The sequence below is a fragment of the Danio aesculapii genome, chromosome 7 (genome assembly GCF_903798145.1).
Source record: "Danio aesculapii chromosome 7, fDanAes4.1, whole genome shotgun sequence".
Taxonomy (NCBI): Eukaryota; Metazoa; Chordata; class Actinopteri; order Cypriniformes; family Danionidae; genus Danio; species Danio aesculapii.
The window spans coordinates 45,615,345-45,634,803 of NC_079441.1; the positions used below are offsets into that span (position 1 = coordinate 45,615,345).

The following is a 19,459-nucleotide window of genomic DNA, read 5'->3' on the forward strand; positions in this document are numbered from 1 at the left end:
AAATAAGGCCTAAATGTATACTGTGTGTAGTTTTTCTGTAATTGATAACATATCGGAGACTGTAAGGGTCTATATGTGTTCATATATGTTGCATTTATTTATTTATTTTATATAATTGCAGACTTTACAGTAGGCTATTTCGCCCTATCCATGATCTGCAATTATAATCAAATTATGTTCATGGAAATGTTAGTACTGAACATTTATACACAAATATTTTTGTGTATAAAGTGTCTGTTTTGTGACAAGTGCTTCTTGTATGATATGTGAACGACCCAAACAGCTTTACTTTGACATTTCCTCTAGCGAAAATGACTTCGACTGAAACTTTCTTTCATACACCACGCCCATCATTGGTACCCTTTTGGCAGTAGAAACGCAAGCCTGATAAAGGTGACCCGTACCGACCCGTACCATAGAGTACCACTCAGTGGAAACTGGCCATTAATAACCCCAAGTTCGGTGGCTCATCGGGCTGGGAGAGAGGAGAGAAAATGGCTTTCTCACACTTCAATTTCACGCAGATTTTCTTTGCGACTAATGAGCACCTTAAATATGGCGCCAGGCTTCAGTAAAGCCTGTGAAGGCTGACATTTTCACACACAGCAGCACCTTGTCACCACACATGATGTCCCCTCTACCTGGTTCCTGACGTCTTTGAGTGTGTGCGTGCGCATGCTGAATGCTCTCTGACAGATCTGACGAGGAACATATTCGGTAACTAAACAGAGTAAATCTTTGTTTTTTGAAAAGTGTCCCCCCCATTATGAGATATTTCATAATGTGGCTCTGATGTACCCCCCCCCCCCTCTCTCTCTCTCTCTTGCATATACACAAGCAAGGAATCAGCACATTCAGTGTGTCATTTATATTTTGTTTGAGTGCAGTCTATGTATGCTAAAGCATAATTTTACAGTCACAAACTTTAAATGCGATTCTGTTGTCATCCTGGATGAGTCCCAAGCAAATTTGTCCCTGCAAAATGGGAACCTGAGCTAATTACAACAGTGAAAACTGTGAAAAAGAGACAGTTAATGCCAGAGCAATTATCTGCTACATTCCTTTGTAGAGAGGGAAAGGCGCACCGCTCTTCACACCGCCTGATGCTTCCCTAGTTAAACCATATTAGGAGACGTTGTGAGTTGATGTGTCACCAGGCAGGGAATTAGATGAGAGGAGTGATGGGATAGATCTGCCAAAAATATATGACACCACTAAAGTCTGCCGCATCAGAGATAAACACTTAATGTTTGTGAGACCAGCAGCAGAGGTCTATGCTAATGTATAAACACACACGCACGCATGCAAGCCACCTGGCTGATTTTAATTTGCCTGTCAGAGGTCCGGTGGTCTACCCCGATCGTCACACAAATGTCTTTTTACATACTTGTCGACTGCTATTTAACTGACAGCAGTTCTCTTTAATCTGCTCATTTCTTATCCCCCGGCGCCCGACAGACTTGTGAGCCACGACACATCAAGTTATTGCAAAAAACCAAAACAATTTCAATTTAATGCTGCAGTAGAAAAAAGGTTATATGAAGTCATATAATGAGTGCTTCATTGTCAACAACAACAGAAAAAAAAGGTAACACGGCACAGAATGCATAACAGTGCCTGTGCTGTTAACATGCCAATATTTTACACATAAGATTTCCATTCACTGGCAGCTGTCAGTTACTTCAGTAAATTAACTGCCAAAACGTAGCAGAACTGTCAATTGGAGGTAAGGTAACCATGGTTACCTTTCATATCCCCTAAAATGATAAAGCTGCAGTGTGGCTTTATGGAGGAATAATTAGACAGAACAACAAAATAAAAGATACCAATCAAAAAGGCATTCTACAATATGAAACAACAACCAAGAGTGTTTATAAATAAAAAGGTTACATCGTGGAATTCCTCCTTACATTATAAAGTTTCATCTTTTTATACAACCATTTAAGTCAAATGATGGAACACGTCTTGTACAAGTTTAACCCTTTGAGCACGAGGTGGAAATAAAACTTTAGGGTGATCTTTTTTTCTTAGCATTTTCATATCTTCTGATTAAATAACATATTTATAAAACTATTGTGCAAAACACTTTCATTAATGTCTTCATATATTGTGCACCAGTAGATAGTCATACCCATCTTAAATTATAAAATATAAAATGATGCATAATTTAGACAGAAATTAGTTTATGTTTTTATGTACACATTTTTACATTGACCTGAATTCATAAAAGGCCCCTGATTTGAGCAAACTTAAAAAAAAAAGAAAATAAAAAAATAATAACATACTATTTTGGATTCACATATACTTCTGCACCGTAAGCTGAATAGGAAGTGATGTATCAGACGATGTAGTGTTTGGTGGGTATAAAAAATAAATTAATGAAAAAAAAAACTTTGAATATGCCCACTCAAATACATATCAAATGTGTTATTTCCAATCTTTTGTATTTATTTCTTTATGTATTTACGTTTGGGGGTTGTAAATATAAAAGTATTTAGGCGTACTCAGAGGGTTAAATTTTTTTAGGTCAATAAAAATGGAAATTAAAAAAAAAAGAGAAAAGAGAGATAAAGAAAAGCCCAGATTTAGTTTTCAAATATTGAACTAAACCATTCATTAATGCATGCAGCTTACTGCATCTCAAGGATGCCAAAAAAATTCAATTTACACAACTTTCAAATACATACAACTTCATTTATGTCTTTTTTATTTACCTTCATATTTTACCAGTGACCTCTTCACTGCACAGTTAGAAAATTATCATTTGCCATCATTTTCTCTGTTTTCCATTGTGAACTGAAAATGCAGAAAATGAATGTCTCTAGGGCCAAATGAGTTTTCCCCAGAGAAAGAACTCCAAATGATGTGCCAAAACTAAACAGTAGTTTTCTGGCATCTATGTGCAGTTAGTTCTTTGTTAATTACTTTCAGTTCTTTTTTTTCCTTATGAAATGTTAGTCAGAAGGCTTGAAAAAAAGGACAGGAGATAAAGAGATAAGAGAGTTTTTGTCCTTGGCCATTGCTAAGGTTTCTCAAGTTCACTAACATACATAAGATGGTCCTCCGGGGATTTACCATGGGTCTTACTCAGATGGAGCTTGACAGCGTGTTTGCTGGCAAAAGTCCGGTTACAGAGTTTACACTGATATGAGGTGCCATTTGCCTCCTCATCTGGGGAAGGGGAGGGGGAAAGTGAGTGAGGACTGGGGTTCGCGAGCGTATGAGCCAAAGAATGCGCTTGGGCTGAAAGCAGTTTCTCAGATAGTCCCTTGGTGTGGCGAGAGATCTGGCTAACAAGATGTTCTCCAGACAACTTAGCCAGGTCCCTGAGCCGAAAGCCCAAATGTGACTCAAGATGGCTGACGTAGGTAGAGGGGGAACGAATCTGTGATGCACAGTCACTGCAGAAGAAGACAGGATGGCCAGAGTCTAAGTTTTTCAAGAATTTTGTGCCACCTGTCCGCCTCAGCTGGTATTTGACATTTGCTAGCCAGTGGCTAATGGTCGTCATTGAGAGTCCAGTAAAACGCGAAATATGCATGCGTTCCTGTGGACTGAGGTCTGACATAATGTACTTGCCGTCACCTGTTTGCCGTAAACTGGAGGCAAACTGTGCCTGCAGGATGAGCAGATGCTGAGGATTCCAATTGGACTGTCGGCCTTTACGTTTCTGAGCAGGAGAGATCTCTTCTGATTCCTCAGGTGTAGATCCATCTATGTCTGATCGCTCTGAAAGACTTGTTGGTGTGGAGGACTTAGATGCATGGTTCTCTGTGAGGTTCCGTAGCATATCGGAGATGTCAGACAGGGCATTTTCGCGCAAAGGTGAGTTGGACATGAAGGAAGCCACAGCGGATGAGGCTTTGGCCATGGTGATGGTTGATGATGGCGAAATTGAAGTGGGTGTGGAGGTGGAGGAGGACAGGGCAGCAGATCCCAAAGAGTTGCTCTTATCACTCTTGCCTTTGGTCAGATCAATAGGCTGATCATTGTTGATGTGGTAGAAGTAGCGGTCTAGATGGTCATTTGTTTTTTTGGTCTGAGATGGAGTGGAGGCAGCCACGGCTGCCTTCTCTGCCAGGCTGTTGCTCATCTTAAAGAGCATGCTCATGGGGTCAAGGGATGGCAGGGCAGGCTTGGCAGCTTTGCCAAGGTGAACATTCATGACAGACTGAAGCGCACTTAAAGGGTTGACAAATGGCTGCTCTGGGGGATGGTCAGTTATAATAGCAGTGCTGCTACACAAGGTAGACACAGGGGTTTTGACAACATGGTCAGTACCATTTTCCAGAGACTCTTTTGTAAGAGCATCACCATTTGATTCTTTGTGAGTGATTCCGCCCCCATTAGTTTCAGGGGTTTTGGCTCCTCTTCTTTCCTTAGGGGACTCCCCTCTGGCAGATTCCCCTGCATCACTACTGCAAGGAGAGGGCGTGGTCCGTCTCAGCGGGGAAGACCTTGCTCCAGGATCCCTCATCTTCTCCTCTACTTTGGCCACTTTTTCTGTGACTTTTTTGACTAGCTCCTCCATTGCATGGAAGTTGTTTTTGGGCAGAGGGGATGTTTGGCAACTAGGTGGTGAAATTAGAGGTTGGCTTTTGGTAGGAGACAGGATCTCTTCTCCAGAAAACATATACTTCAGAGGAGAACTTTTCCCAGAGTTGCGCAGGGACAGTTTCATAATGTTTGGAAGCTGGTAGGCAGCGTGGATACTGGGATAGCCTCCCCAGCTGGGTGTGCCATTCTGTGCTTTGTTTATGGCAGATGTTACTGTATTCTCAAGAGACTTCAAAATGTCAAACCCCCCCTTAGGGCTTTCTTCAAGATCTTCCTCTGTCAAATATGGATACTTGGATGAAACTTCAAACTTCTCATCAGTTTCACTTTCGGCTGCTTTCTTGTCTTTGTTATTATTTGTCTCTCTTGTACACTCCACTTCCTTCTCCTCTTTTTTAATCTCCATGGGCATGATGGCAGGGGAGATACTAGGGGGAGGAGGTGCAGGAGGTGGTGGGGAAAAAGCAGTTGCAGCAAGTGGCACTGACTGTACCTTGTCTTCATTAGTAGGTATAGTGTTAGGCGCTGTTGTGGAAATTGATTCCATGATAGGTTTGCCTTTCTTGATGGCAGAGTTAGTGACTTTGATGAAGTGTCCTGTGACCATCATATGGGCCGTCAATTCCTGTAATGTGTCATGTGAGCTTCCACACTCCATGCACTTCAGTATCTGGGATTTTCGTGACTCAAACTGCCATGCATAACTAGCACCGTTCTGGTGTCCATACCGATTATTGGGTGTGATGTAAGGATTGGGGGTCTTTTGCAGAAGGTCATTGGGGTCAGATAAAGAAGGCTTGGGGGTGCCACCATTTGAATCTGGTGAGCTGGGGAGTTCTAGCTCAATAGGTGCTCTTTTACGAGCTGAGGAGATAATCTTGGCTGCCACAGGAGTTACAGGTTCCTTAAGAGGCACTTTCTGGTAGTGTTTCGTTTTGATCATGTGAACACTGAGATCCTGTAGTGACTCAAAGGAATGTCCACAGTACATGCACTTGAGAACTTTCTGGGCATCCTCCTTTCCTTCCATCTCAAGGAGGGAACGCTTGCGAGGCTTTGACCAGCGCTTGGTACCTTCACTGTCTGTCTCATGGTTGTCATCTCTGTAGTGGCCCGTTTCATTCATGTGCACAGTGAGCTCAACTAGCGTGTCATAGGCAGCACTGCAATCTTTGCAGCGGAATTTGCTTGCACCAGTGAAGATGGAGCCATAGAGTTTGGTGCTCTGCCGATAAAGCTGCACAGTACTGAAAAGGTTAGGTTCGGATGCTGGGTGCAGCAGTCTACTCTGGTTTTGTGAAACATTCTGCAAGGTCTTAGCCACTGCTGTCTGGTGCCAGTCATATCCACCACTACCACAGCTACTGCTGCTGCTACTACTGCTGCTGCTACTACTGTGGCTACGTGGGGGCTTTTCTGGTGGTTGCTGAGTTAAATTCAAGTTCAGCGATGACCAGTATGAGTTGGTCAGGAAGCTAGTGTAGATAGCTTTCATCTGTTCCAGGCTGTCTGGGCCTAATGGTGTCGCCTCCTCGCTGCTTGGTGTGGCTGTTGTCGTCATCATCATTGACGAAGTCGAAGAAAGAGAGGTGAGGGGCTCCTTGGCTGAGCTGTCTTCTTCATTCTTCACTGAGGCACTCTCAAAGTCTGACATGCGGTCACTGGATTCACTCAGGTGGGACTCGCTGTCCATCTCATGGCTGGAGAAATCAGCAGGTGGAGAGTCATGGAAGCCTGGTCTGTCTTTAAGGAGTAAGTCCTTGTCCTGGCACACATATTTCATGGCAGGTTCCTCCTCCACAGCAGAATCCTCTCCCTCAACATCCTCATCTAGCAAGGCAGCCTCCTTTAGCTCCTCTGGCACATATGCTGCAGGTAAAAAGGAGATAAAAGAAAAAGCAGAAGTGTTATCACATTGTCCAATGATGAAGAATTCCTACAATGCCTTGTATTGAGTATAGACAGCTGATAGAAATGTCAGACATCAATGTGTTTTCTCTAGCAGTGAAAACAAAACAATCAGTCAGACTTTTTTTACATTATAAAGTGTTGCAGTAATTTCTTCTCTGCTTTCCAGTTGCATTACATTGCCACATGGAATTAAGTTCTGACTCTACCCCCTTTGTTCTGAAAAGAGAGTGTAGCAGAAAAAAAAGAAGAAGAAGAAGAAAAAAAGAAGGGGTGGGGGTTGTAAAATAACGGGAAAAATCACTCTTCAAACCGAAGTTGCCACCTTATTCTTCTCAAGGGGCAACAGCTTGAAATTAAAACTAAATTTGAAATTAATGAAGCACATTCTGGAGGTGGCATTCGTTTCTGAAGTAATAAATTACTTGTATCAACCTCAGAGACAGCAGTTCCTGTCTGTCAATTAATATGTCTTACGCTTCTTCAGCAGCCCCTAATGCATTCCCAAACAGACACACTCGCCATTTAAATTAAGAAAGCATTCTCACTCATTACCCAGCAAAGGGCTGCCTTCTTGTAAATAAAAATGATTATATGTACAATTCTGACATTAAATCCCTGCACCAAACACATTTGTGTCAATTACAAAAGATTAGAAAGTTGAAAATTACGATTCGCAATTTAGCCTTGAGAGCGCAAAGAAAACACTGTAACGTTTATTATTTTTTTATTTTCAAGTCTGAAAAATAAGAAATCAAAACATATTCCTTTTAACTTCCAGTGCAAGTGATGCAGAAAGAGAAAGGCAGAAAGAGAGAAACAGAAATTCCACACATTCCTAACTCTGTCAGTTAATCACACTTTTGACCAGGTATGTAAACAAAGCAGAGAAAGGACACTCCATTGGACACACAGATTTTCTGTGAACACATTCTATCATGTCTAAATACCACAAATGTCAAACTAGTCATGCAATAACTTCAACACACAGTATATACATTTAATTCTAAATAGAATATGTCAGTTTTTATACAAGGGAATACATTCCAGGGTATCCTCAACAAAGACTAGGTAGAATTAAAATAGTATGAATTAGGCATGGGACGATAACCGTTTTTAAGGTATACCGCGGTTTGGAATTGTCAAGGTTTTAAAACCGCCAACTTTTTCTGGTATACCGTTGCTATGGTATATGTAATATGTAGTTTTTGTTAGTTTTTTAGGACAACAGTATCTCCAGCAAAAAAGATACCAGCAGATGCCATTTTTAAATAAATCAGCGTTTTTAAGCTAACGAAGACAGCAGAAGTTAATGGTTGATATGAATTATTTAACCTGACTATTCAAATTATGTAAACTATTATGTTTACTATTCAAATAATATTACATCTTTTCCAAAATAAAATGTATTGTGTTGAAATGGGATTTTTTTTGTTTGTTTTTTACCTAGACATTTAAAAAGAACATATTTTACAGCAGCAATCACAATACCGTGAAACCATGATATTTTTATCCAAGGTTATTATACCGTCAGAATCTTATACCAGCCCATGCCTAAAATGAATTGATATCAGCCCCATTTTATCGAAGACAATTAATTTAAGCCTTTAACAAAATAATATGTTATGAATTAATTATGATAGCCATATTACACAAAAGCACTAAGTACTAAAAGTAAACTATACTAAAATTAGTAATTACAATAATAATACAATTATTGATCACACTTTATTTTGATTGTCCGTTTGAGTATTAGTAGACTGTCTGCTTAATATCTGTTAATACTGCTCCCTCAACAGACATTTAACTGACTATAAGAAACTTTGCAAGTACACGTCAACTTACACTAATCCTAACCCCAACCTAACAGTCTACTTATAATCTAATGAGAATTAGTTGACATGTAGATTTAATAAAACTTCAATTCAACAAACGGACCATCAAAATAAAGTGTAACCCAATTATTATCATTTTTAATTAACCAAATGAATCTATTTTGACAAATCACAAATAAACATGACTTACCCTTCCAGCTTACACATAAAAAATAGCTAAGCATCTAATTTACTCAAGCATGTGTATGCATGTAAATGTTAGTATAAACTGCAATTACAAAAACAAAGTACACAAGTCTCAGAACAAAAGGAAAAGACCCTTCAATGGTGATGTTTTTTTTTACAGCATTATTATTAGGATCCATCTTCTCACACACATCACAGCCAGTCTGTGAAATCGAATCGCCCCCTACACAAATCACAACCAACTGTGATCGTGCAGCACACACAAACTCACATGCACACGCTCACACACAGCCATCTGTTCTGAATCAGCCAAAACGACAGCTGTTTAAGAGAACAATGCCTTCGTTCAGGAAGCAGGAGAAGCCGAGCTTTACATCAAGGCCAAATAGCAATGTAAAAACCCGGTTCCTTCGAATGCATTCTCTTTAAACCTGCTCTCAATGATTACAACACACACACACACACATACACACACACACACACCTAGGTAAAAAGGTAGAGGTTTTAGCATGAAATTTTTAGCTCCCACTAAACCGCTGCATGTAAAATGTAAGGTCAACCTTGAACATAATTACACAAAATGATTAGCTGGTAATTAAAGTTAAAAAGGAGGGTGAGGGTGCCAATGGGCAAAAAACAAGAGCTAGAGCGAGAGAAAGAGAGAGAGAGAACGTTTGCTCATCACTTCAAACCTGTCTCGCTATAACCTTGACCTAAACTTGACTGTATGTAGAGCACAGAGTGAGTATTGCCAGTGAGTAGGCGTACGCCCTACAGCAAATCTGAGAGAGGAGTGTGTACATGTTTTTCTATACGTGTGTGTTTCGTTCAAAATTCATTTTCTGACAGCAAACACAAAATTAGCACTGCTTAACAACCAACAATCGGCCTTAAGCCCCAAGGTAACCTGAGAGAGGTGGAGAAAGATGAGAAGAAAACAGCGACAGGGGCTAACGAGAGAGACCCGGCAATCTGCACCACACACACATACACACACCTCTAATGTTGGTGCATGTTCTGGCTGTGTTCCAGGATCACAAGCCCCCAGTGTACCTAGAGCCTGTGTGTTCTGGCTGGGAACAATATTGAGATTTCATCCCTGGACCTTCAGAAGCCAGTGCTCCGGTCCAGGCCTACCCACACCACACAGGTGCTGTTTTAATTAGAAAACAGGATGCTTGGATCCAAACGTGGTAGGGTGGGGGTAAAATGAGAATGACCTCCCAATGATTTGGCATCAGATTGGAGGAAGAGCTTGATCTAATTTACACTCGGACATCCAGGGAGACGACCAGCAGAGAAAGCCCTTTTCTAAGGCAGTGGAGAGCATAACCTTGCAAAGTTTAGAGTGCTTTGTGGGTTAGGACTATCGGAGAACACCTTCCTCAAAAATACAAAAACAATATCCTAGATTAGTGCTACACTGTAAAAAGTGAAAACTAAATTAATTAATTAGTTTCAACTTAATTTATTACGGTTTTCAGTAATAAATACGTTTGAAAAAATGAAATCTTTTAGGTGTAAGAAGTTGAAGTAATTCATTTAAATAATTTATTTTCGGTGTAGGTGAAACGAATTTACATTAAATGCAAAATTACATTTAAACTACTTATTTTTTGTGCAACTGTTCAGTTTGTTCATATCAGAACAAGCATTAGGTTAATACAACCCAGCATTTTTAGAGTGTTTTACCAGTGACTTTAAACAGTGCCAATATTTTCAACAGCTGCTGATATGGAAATCAGGAGAATCACTGAGCCACAAACATCCAATTAGAAGCTTTCCAATCCACAAATCACCCACATTTACCATGGATTAACTGTATCAATAACTTTTGCCATTGTATTGTGGCAGACATGTTGGTATTGGATCTGTATTATAATATATATGCAAACATGAATTATAATCCATTATTCCTTTCATACATCAACAGTATTTACATAATTTTTACATAATACATAACAGTATTTACATTAATATGTGAAATGTTCACCAATTTGGTCAATGCTTGTCATGTTTAGAGTTGTCACCATACTGGAATTCGATACCAATCGATACTGAAATTTTAAAAACGTCCTCTTCCCACAAACATTTGAGCAATGTTGAGCACGTTCTTTAACATTTGTCATTGGTTCTTAACTGATTTGCTATTGTGTTCATGTGCTCAACAGAAATTACTGTGATTGGCCGTGAAGGTCATCAGTTCACCGAACTAACCGCTGTTTACTGAGTGTAACCACAGATACAGGGACACCAGAGCAGTTTAGGGTGCTTTCACACTTGGTTCAATCACCTGGACCGCAACCAATTTGTCCCAATGATTGTCCCCCCCCCTTGCCACCATCTCGGCTTGTTTGTGCTCACTCTGCCGTCTGAACCCTGGTACGGTTGCGTCATCAAGCTGTTGTTTTGTGTACAGCTGTTGCTAGGTGTTGGCCACGAAAGCAAAGCACCAAAATGGAGACGTCCGCATATCATGGCCATTCTGCTTTTACTGAACCTTGGTTGTGGTACTAAAACTAAAATACAGGGCGCCAATTGCACCTATGTGCCGCAAAAAAACAAAAAACTAAAAAAAACAAACAAACATTAAAAGTGTTCAGAACATCACACAATGTCTGCAGAAGTCGTTACCAAGGGAAATGACACACAGACACACACACAAATGAACATTATAAAAATTAAAGTTCGCTGTACAGATGGTGGTTCACTTCCGTTATTTGCTACAATTGCAGGCGGACTCAGGTACTGTTCACAGGCGCGCACCTGAGTTCAGAAGACAGCGTTCACACTAGGTAAACGTATCAAACTCAGAAGTCAAATGAACCCAGGTGCAGACCAAAATTGCTAGTGTGAAAGCTCCCTTAAAGCATGTCAATCAGCTGGTTTGTCTATAAGCTGATATACGAGAGATTCGCTGATGAATCATGGCTTTAAAACGGTCCAGCGTCCCTGTATCTGCACGTGAACACAATGGCAAATTAGTGCTGTTTAAGAACACGCTCATGGACAATTTAAAAATGTCAGTATCAATTAGTACCAAATTCCAGTATCGTGACAACCCTAGTTACCTGTGGTGCGGTTCATTTGGTCCGGACCAAGGGCAACAACTGATACATTGTATCATTTTTCTTCAGTTTTGGGTCCTTTTCACACCACACTGATTGCTTTGGTCCGAACCAGTTGAAAAGAACCAAAATGCAGTCATCTGACAAAATCCACATCACTCATTGGCCAAATGTTATTGAATGTATTTCCTAAACTGCTTTTTGATTGGTCAGAATTAACATGCAGGAAAATGCCAATGGAACTCCCGCAAGTAAACAAACCGACAGTCACAAAATGTCGCTGCACTGGCTGATTGTATCCCTGCACGTAGAATACTATATAGTTTCCAGCGCAGCTGCAGCTGGAAAACAATGTTTTAATACATTGCAATCGGCGAAGGCGTTGTCAACCGATATTTTTTCTCCAAACCCCATAAGATGGGACAGTGCATCGGACTACAGCAGCTGGATTAGTCCAAAAGGCACAGTACTTTTTGCCGTTGGGTCTGTTTTAGTTCGGATCATGTTCTCACCACAAACGAACTGCTTCAGGGTTCATTTGAAAGCGTACCGAGACCACCTCTTCAAGTAGGTCTCGGTGTGCTTTTTTGGTCCGCTTTTGGTGCGCAACCGAGTGCGACTGCTACATTCACACCTGCCCAAACGAACCACACCAGGAGGGAAAACGAACTCTAGTGTGATTCAATCGAACTAAAGAATGCAGGTGTGAAAGCACCCTTAGTTTCTCCAACTTTTGCTCAGGAGAATCTATAAACAAACTAAGCAAGTCAACATTAATAACAGAAACATTTATCAACCTTTCAGACGCACTGTCTTTTCTAGTTTCTAGTGTGTTTCTTCCAATACATAGAACTATATACAGGTAGACTAAGTTAGAACCCCTCAAGCTCTTGCCATTTGTTCTTGTTTGCAGTCAGCCTCACTTCAACAGACAGCGGTAGAAGTCGGGAGCCCAGTCCAATACTTCTGGGTGTGCGGATGAGCTGGTGAGAGTGAAAGAGTAAGTAGTTGGTAATTAAAGCTGCTATATATAGCCCCTAAAGCCCACATTTATAATGGGAGGTATCTCTCTCTAATATGCCACTATCTGCAATGTGATATCATTAGGAGGAAAATGGTTTGTAGCCTTAAGCAGACAGGCTGTCTGTGTGCGGCTGGAGAATATGAGATAGCACCAATCCACTTCTCTTCTCCTCTTTCCTCTCATCCTCCGCCCGCACTCCTTTCCTCACCTCCCCTCCATCTCTCCTCGGCTATCATGACCCGCGTTAATGAAGTTAATTGAATCTGAGATCAATAATGCTTAATTATCGCAATTTGACATGCACAGACAAATTGGTGGGGAGGCCAGACGTGAACGCATGCATGCATGTGTATGTTGGAGGATAAGAGTGTGTGTGTCCAGCACTGGGGTGGGCGAGAGGGCACGGCTTGGACAGCGGAGGCAGAGAGAGAAGGATGGACGAAGCAGACAGGCGTGCCATCGATTCCAGAGAGACGCCCCATCGACCAGGCCTACTGACTGATGGAGGCCCTTCTCCAAGGCTAGCTGGAGAGATAGAGAGAGCTCACTGAGACCACTTTCACCAGCCCAGCCCACCTTGCCCACAAACGGCACATTGAGATGGATTTGAAGGACAGAGGAGCGTAACGGAGAGAAAACAGAAGAGATACACTTCTAATAAGAAGCCTCTACCTATGGAATCATCAGTGTTTTGTTTTGAGAACGCATGAGCGTTACTAAGTGATGGTTACCATGGCTGTAACTCTAACAAGGTTTGTTTCCCCGCATTGTCTCCGCAACCAGATGAAGACCAGAGGTATTTTCATTTACGAAGACATTAAAGGCATATCCTGGGTTATTTACAACTTAAATGTTTATGGACAGCATCTGCGGAATCTGCGACTTTAATGGCGATGCTGATAGCTGCATATTTTAAATGTTTATTTGCGATGCTGAACACTTGCCTGCTAGGCTTCCGCTGCCAGTGCATTACTGCAAGCCCGTTCTGCGTTCATCCAAATTAATGTCTGTAGAAACTGACAGCATGCCACAGATGCAGTACGCGGACATTAAATAATAAATAATATTCCTAAAATATTCATTTAAAGCCAATGTAAATCGTTATTAGCAAACACTTTTACTTCCATGCCTCCAAGTATATTACGGCTCCGTCGGTTGAAGATGGTTAATGCATTAATTAACACTGCATGTAGGGCTGGGCGATATGGCAAAAATACAATCTCAGTAATTATTTTCCATATTGAATGATAATGATATAAATGCGATATGACTGAAGTCACAAAAATTAGAGGGTCCATTAAATGGCATAACATATTTTCGGCCAATAAATTTTCGGTGGTCGAAAATTCGGTACATCTCTAATATCAACATACTTTAGATTCCCATTGTTGCACATTTCTGCTGTGTGATTGGCTCTTAGATCAATGTAGAGTAAAAAGGTCCAGAGCTTATCGTTGTTATTGACAAATTTTAATCGCAATTCGATATTATATCATTTATCGGCCCTCATTGCTTGAGCAATGTATTTGTTGGATCTTTGTTAACATTAGCGACAAAAAATACAGATCTCTTGTTAGTTCATGGTAGGTCAGTTCCATTAATTAATATTCCTATACACTAGGGGTGTCACAAATAAATGTTTCTTCAATGCACTGCGATGCAGATGCTGACAATTTAATATCGGTTCAGTAATAATCATAACCGGTTATTACGCACTGATGTCATTTATCTTTTATGTGCTATGTGGTGGTAGAATACTATGGTGAAGGTGGTGAGGGCGAGTAAATAAATGCTCCAACTACTTAAAAGCAGGTAATTCACTGCTTGTGTTTGCTGGACAATCTTTTATTGAAACTGAAGAAGGTACAGCACACGAGCCGCTATTTCACTACTAGGGAGAAAATGAAAGCTGTTAAACTCCACTTTTGCCTCTCTCTCTTTTTCTCTAACTTTGGACATTTGACTCGCTGGCGTGTTAGTGAAGTAACTTTTCCGCTCCTTTCGGTTGTTAAAGTGATACCTGTGGATTCAGACATGAGCGTGGCTGTAGTGCGAGTTTCTATCATGTTTATTACAGATTACCTGCGATAACCGCGCATTATGCGTATAGACTGTAACAGTGGCTGTTCTTCTTGTGTCTCTCATCGGTGAACAGCGCTGACAGTTTTAGAGCCAATAGTAGCCCTTTCTGTTGAGCGGGTGAGGACAATGACCAATAATAGGAGTATTAGAACTCCTAAAATTTACATTCGTTTATTTGCTATATGCTCATATTGTCTTCTGTGATTGTATTTGTGTTTTGTTTAAAACGTTCAAAAAGAGTGTTTTCTTTGGGAAAATTAAACGCACAGTACCTATATCTGACTGCTTGTATTAAAGGACAAAATTGTATTACAAATAAAAATGTATTTATGGATTTTAATACTATTTTTAACTTGTGTTGTGAAGAAAAAAAATCTAATTGTGGACGGTAAGCATTGACAATGCACCGTGATGCATCGAGGTATCAAATTGAACTGAATTGATGGCATGATAATTGTATCTGAACTGAACCGTGAGATCAGTATAGGTTCACACCACTAGTATACATATACTTTAGATTTTAATGATATTTTAGCAAATAATTACATTGGCATTGGCTAAGAATAATATTTGTTTTAAATGTATTTTTATTGAATTGAAAGAAAGAAAGGAAAAGAAGGAAAGAACAGAAAAGAATAGCTTAATAAAGCCTAACAAGACTGTTTTTGAAATAACTGGTACCATGAATCATTCTTAATAAGACCAGGAATATGCATTAAGAAATGAAATTCTGATCCATTTAGATTATTTCAGGTTCTCCATCAGAATGAATCACATATACGGTCTTATCAAAAATCTTGGAAAAAATGTTTTGAATGAATCACAGGTACTTAAAACCTTTAAAAATACACTGTTATAAAAACGTTTTAAACTTGCAAAACTCATTCTTGAACACATTTAATGATTACTGATGATCACAGAGCGCAAAACAGATCTTTAACCCCAGTTTCTTTGCACACGACCTGTCTTGTTGTTATGAGTATACGTGTTACTACGGAGACATGTTAATACGGGGCTTTCAATCAATTCGGTGGGTGGGAAAACCACACTCCTATGTTACGTTTGGGTGGACCTTAAAATGGGAGCAATTTGGGTCCTTTTTTAACATCAGGAAATTTTAAAAAAGAGTCTTATTGTTTCTATCACCCCAATATGACCGTGGACACACTATACCTACTCACAGTTCTGTCCAAACAGCTTACAAAAGAAGATTTTCATCATAGGGGCCCTTTAATTAAAATTAGTATACACAAGTTTAGATTTTAATGATATTTTAGTTAATAATGACACTGGCATTGAACTAAGAACAATATTTGTTTTAAATGTATTTTTATTGAATTGAAAGAAAGAAAGAAAGAAAGAAAGAAAGAGAAAGAAAAAGAACAGAAAAGAATAGCTTATTAAAGCTTAACAAGACTGTTTTTGAAATAACTGGTTCCATGAATCATTCTCAATAAGACCAGGAATATGCATTAAGAAATTAAATTCTGGTCCATTTTGATTATTTCATGTTCTCCTTCAGAATGAATCACATATCCAGTCATATCAAAAAACCTTGCAAAAAAAAGATGTTAGGAATGAATCACAGGTACTTAAAACCTTTAAAAATACTCTCATCTTTTGTTATAATAATGTGGAAATATGAGGTGGTGAAAGAGTGTGCGAGTGAGCGAGAGAAAGAGCAAGCTGGTGTGGATTAAAGAAAAGAAACAGGGCTGGAGGTGCATCGGCGCTGGCAGAACTGAGAGAGAGAGCTGGTAAACACAGACGCTAGCACGGCTAATCGCCCGCTCATGCCACTCAGCGGGAGAGCCCCTGACAGTGTGTGTATGTGTGTGTGTGTATGTTTACACACCCCCGCTCGCCCCCCTCCTGCATGTGCACAGCAACCGGTAACTACGCTGGAGAACAGAACTTCCCCCTGCTGCCATTGCACCTCCACTGGAGTTAACACTCCTACACGGCATCAAGATTCGACAGCCGCGAACACACACGTGAGCGCTCAGTCATACAAATGATCCTGCATGCGACACAATAACGTACAAACAAAAAGTTGATTTATATTCAATAGCAGGCTCGGTGCTGATGCTGCCATTTAGAAACCCCTTTCTAAGGAAATGTAGAGGGGGTCTTTAACCACTGATGAGAGCATTTTAGTACTGATTATCACTATAGCCTTATAACTCTTTATTCATCATCTACTCAGTGATGTATCACTCCGACCAAATATGGTTCTGTTTAGTAATAAAAAAGAGACACCTCCAATAAAAACCTTACATGTGCTTTTTGGAAGTTTTCCTTCAGATATTTGAACTAAGAGGTTAAAACAGCACAGCATGGATGTTCTCTACAGTAAAAACACGCTCCACCTTTTCTAAAATGCTATTAGTCACTAATGAACACCAACGTCCACCCTGAATGTCCCCTAGAATTCTAGCCGATGCTTTTATACTGAAGTTTGCCCCTTTGAAGGAATAGTTCTAAGGTAGCACTTTAGTTTAAGTAACAATTCACACGGTTAACTACTGGCTTATTACCTGCATATCATTAAGCTATTAACTGTTTATTAATATTTCTAAAGTATAATCAGTGTTTAATTGGTGAATTGCGTGGTCTCGGAACAAATCGGGGTAACGGATCCGGCATGCTACTCGAGTACGTAGAGGTGTCGCGGACGAAATTGAAAAGGGGGGGAGGGTTGTCGCGGACAAAACTGAAGAGGGTTGGGGAGTCGCGGAAGAAAGTGAAAGCGAACAGCGGACGGGGGAGGAGGGGGATCGGTAAATTGAGGTGCCCGATCCAGCGTGTTCCGGCACAATTTAAGCCCTGAGTATAATCTTATTACATATTTAAACCGACCCCTAAACCTAAACTGTCTTACTAACTATTAATCTGCAGCTAATTATTAGTTTATTGTGCTTATATCTTAGTTAATTTGTTGTTAATAGCATGAATTGTACATTAAAATAAAGTGTGACCAAAGTCTGTCATTATTTGCTAACCCTTCACTTATCACAAGCCTGTTTGAGTATTTTTTACTGTTTTACGGTTTACCGTTGAACACAAAATAGGGTATTTTGAAAAAATTTTGGCGACTTGTAACCAGTAATTTCCATAGAATTAGTTTCGACTACTATGGAAGTCAATAGTTCCGAGTTTCTATCATTTTTCTAAATGTTTTCTTTTGTTTTATACAGAAAAAAAGCATCCATATGAGGGTGAGCAAAGTTTTGGGTGAACTATCCCTTTAAGAGGAACCACATCATGAGTTACCATCTGTCCTGTCCTCTACTAAAATATAAGATCATTTGCAGGTTCAGAAAGGATTATAAGAATCTGATTTGCTGGACAATCATTTTAAGTTTCACTTTTGTGCATTAAAGACGTTACTTTTTTTGTCTGCATCAATTAAAATGTTTTAGGATGCAAGCAAATCACCTTAATGTTCCAAGAAACGTTTAACATAAAGTTTCATCTTTATTTAATCTATTAAAATATGTTTATACTGTATAAGAATATGAAACAACATACTTATTCTGACCTGTACTCATAAATGTCAATAGAATAATAAGTGATCACCACTGAACTTCTTGCTGACAAATGGGTAAAAACTATTATTATCATTGTATAAAGGCTTAAGTTATATGAAATTACATTTTTGGTACATAAACTGCTTTTACCTTTAATTGCATTTTAGTGGTGTCTATACAAGTGGTGTTTATATAAGAATGCGATTTATTTCTGAAATAATATTTAGTATTCAGTTTTCTACTGCTAATAATAATTATAATAATAATAATAATAATAGTAGTTGTTTATTATTATTATTATTATTATTATTTAAAATGGTACACACAGAATTTTATGTAAAACAGATCTGGTGTATGTCCTAAAATAAAATAAAATAAAATAGATTAAAATTAAATTAAATTAAATAAAATTAAATTAAATTAAATTAAACCTAAATAGCAAGCCAAACCAAGCTGTAACTATATTGCATCAGTTCTATTTGTATTTCAGGATATCACACTAGAAATCAGCAATGACTGAGGGGGTTTTCTGAATGATGAGTGACTGTTCTCAAATACAGACAGAAATCTGTGGGTGCAGCAGGTGTTTTCCACACTGATGAAACATTGGATGAACTTACTGCTCACCTGTGCAAAGATCAGATAACAATGACAGAGAGAAGTAAAAAAAAAAAGAAAAAAGGATAGTATATTTGTCAATATTTATATATATATGTGCAATTAAATAAATCCCAATAAAATAGTCCAATATATAATACGAACTCTAGTTAGTCTAGTGTGTGTTTATGTGGGGGTTGCTCTGAAGCAGCTCTCAAACAGACACCACAAACAATTATAAAGCAGGAGAAAGACAATCTCCAGCAAATGATCCACCCGCCTGCCTTTGTTATTCAGATGCGCTCCACTTGGAGAAGTCACATTCCTAAAGCACAGGGCAACCAGAGGTCAGACACATCTACACAAACACTGGGAACTCCCAAGAGGCCGAAACAGAGAGGGAGAGAAGGAGGGGCAATTGTCTTTCAATGAGTTTACATGTGTGTCTTACTGAGAATCTCTCGCTTTTTCTCTCTGACTTGTGTCGTTCCTCTTCCTCTTTCAGTAATCCCTCCCATAACGTGTCTTTCCCTCCTTCTCTCTCTTTTTTTCTTTCTCTCTCTGTGTCCCACTCAGAATCACAGGAGTGTGTCAGTCTCCCATTAGAGAGGGTTGCTGGGTAATGGGAGAGAACAGATCTGCCTTGCTGTGATCCCCAGGGCCTCACTCGGC

The 19,459-nt window shown here is 39.6% G+C and overlaps 1 protein-coding gene across 2 annotated transcripts in view; it reads right to left on the reverse strand.

Annotated features, from left to right (window-relative positions):
• Nucleotides 1-1,482: 1,482 nt before the first annotated feature.
• The window catches only part of tshz3b (teashirt zinc finger homeobox 3b), a 58,024-nt gene continuing 40,047 nt past the window's right edge, over nucleotides 1,483-19,459 (reverse strand). For both annotated transcript variants that reach the window (XM_056462000.1, XM_056462001.1), the window contains one exon: nucleotides 1,483-6,426. In XM_056462000.1, coding sequence (XP_056317975.1) covers nucleotides 3,023-6,426 — 3,404 coding nt within the window. In that variant the 3' untranslated portion in view covers nucleotides 1,483-3,022. The remainder of the gene's footprint in view (nucleotides 6,427-19,459) is intronic.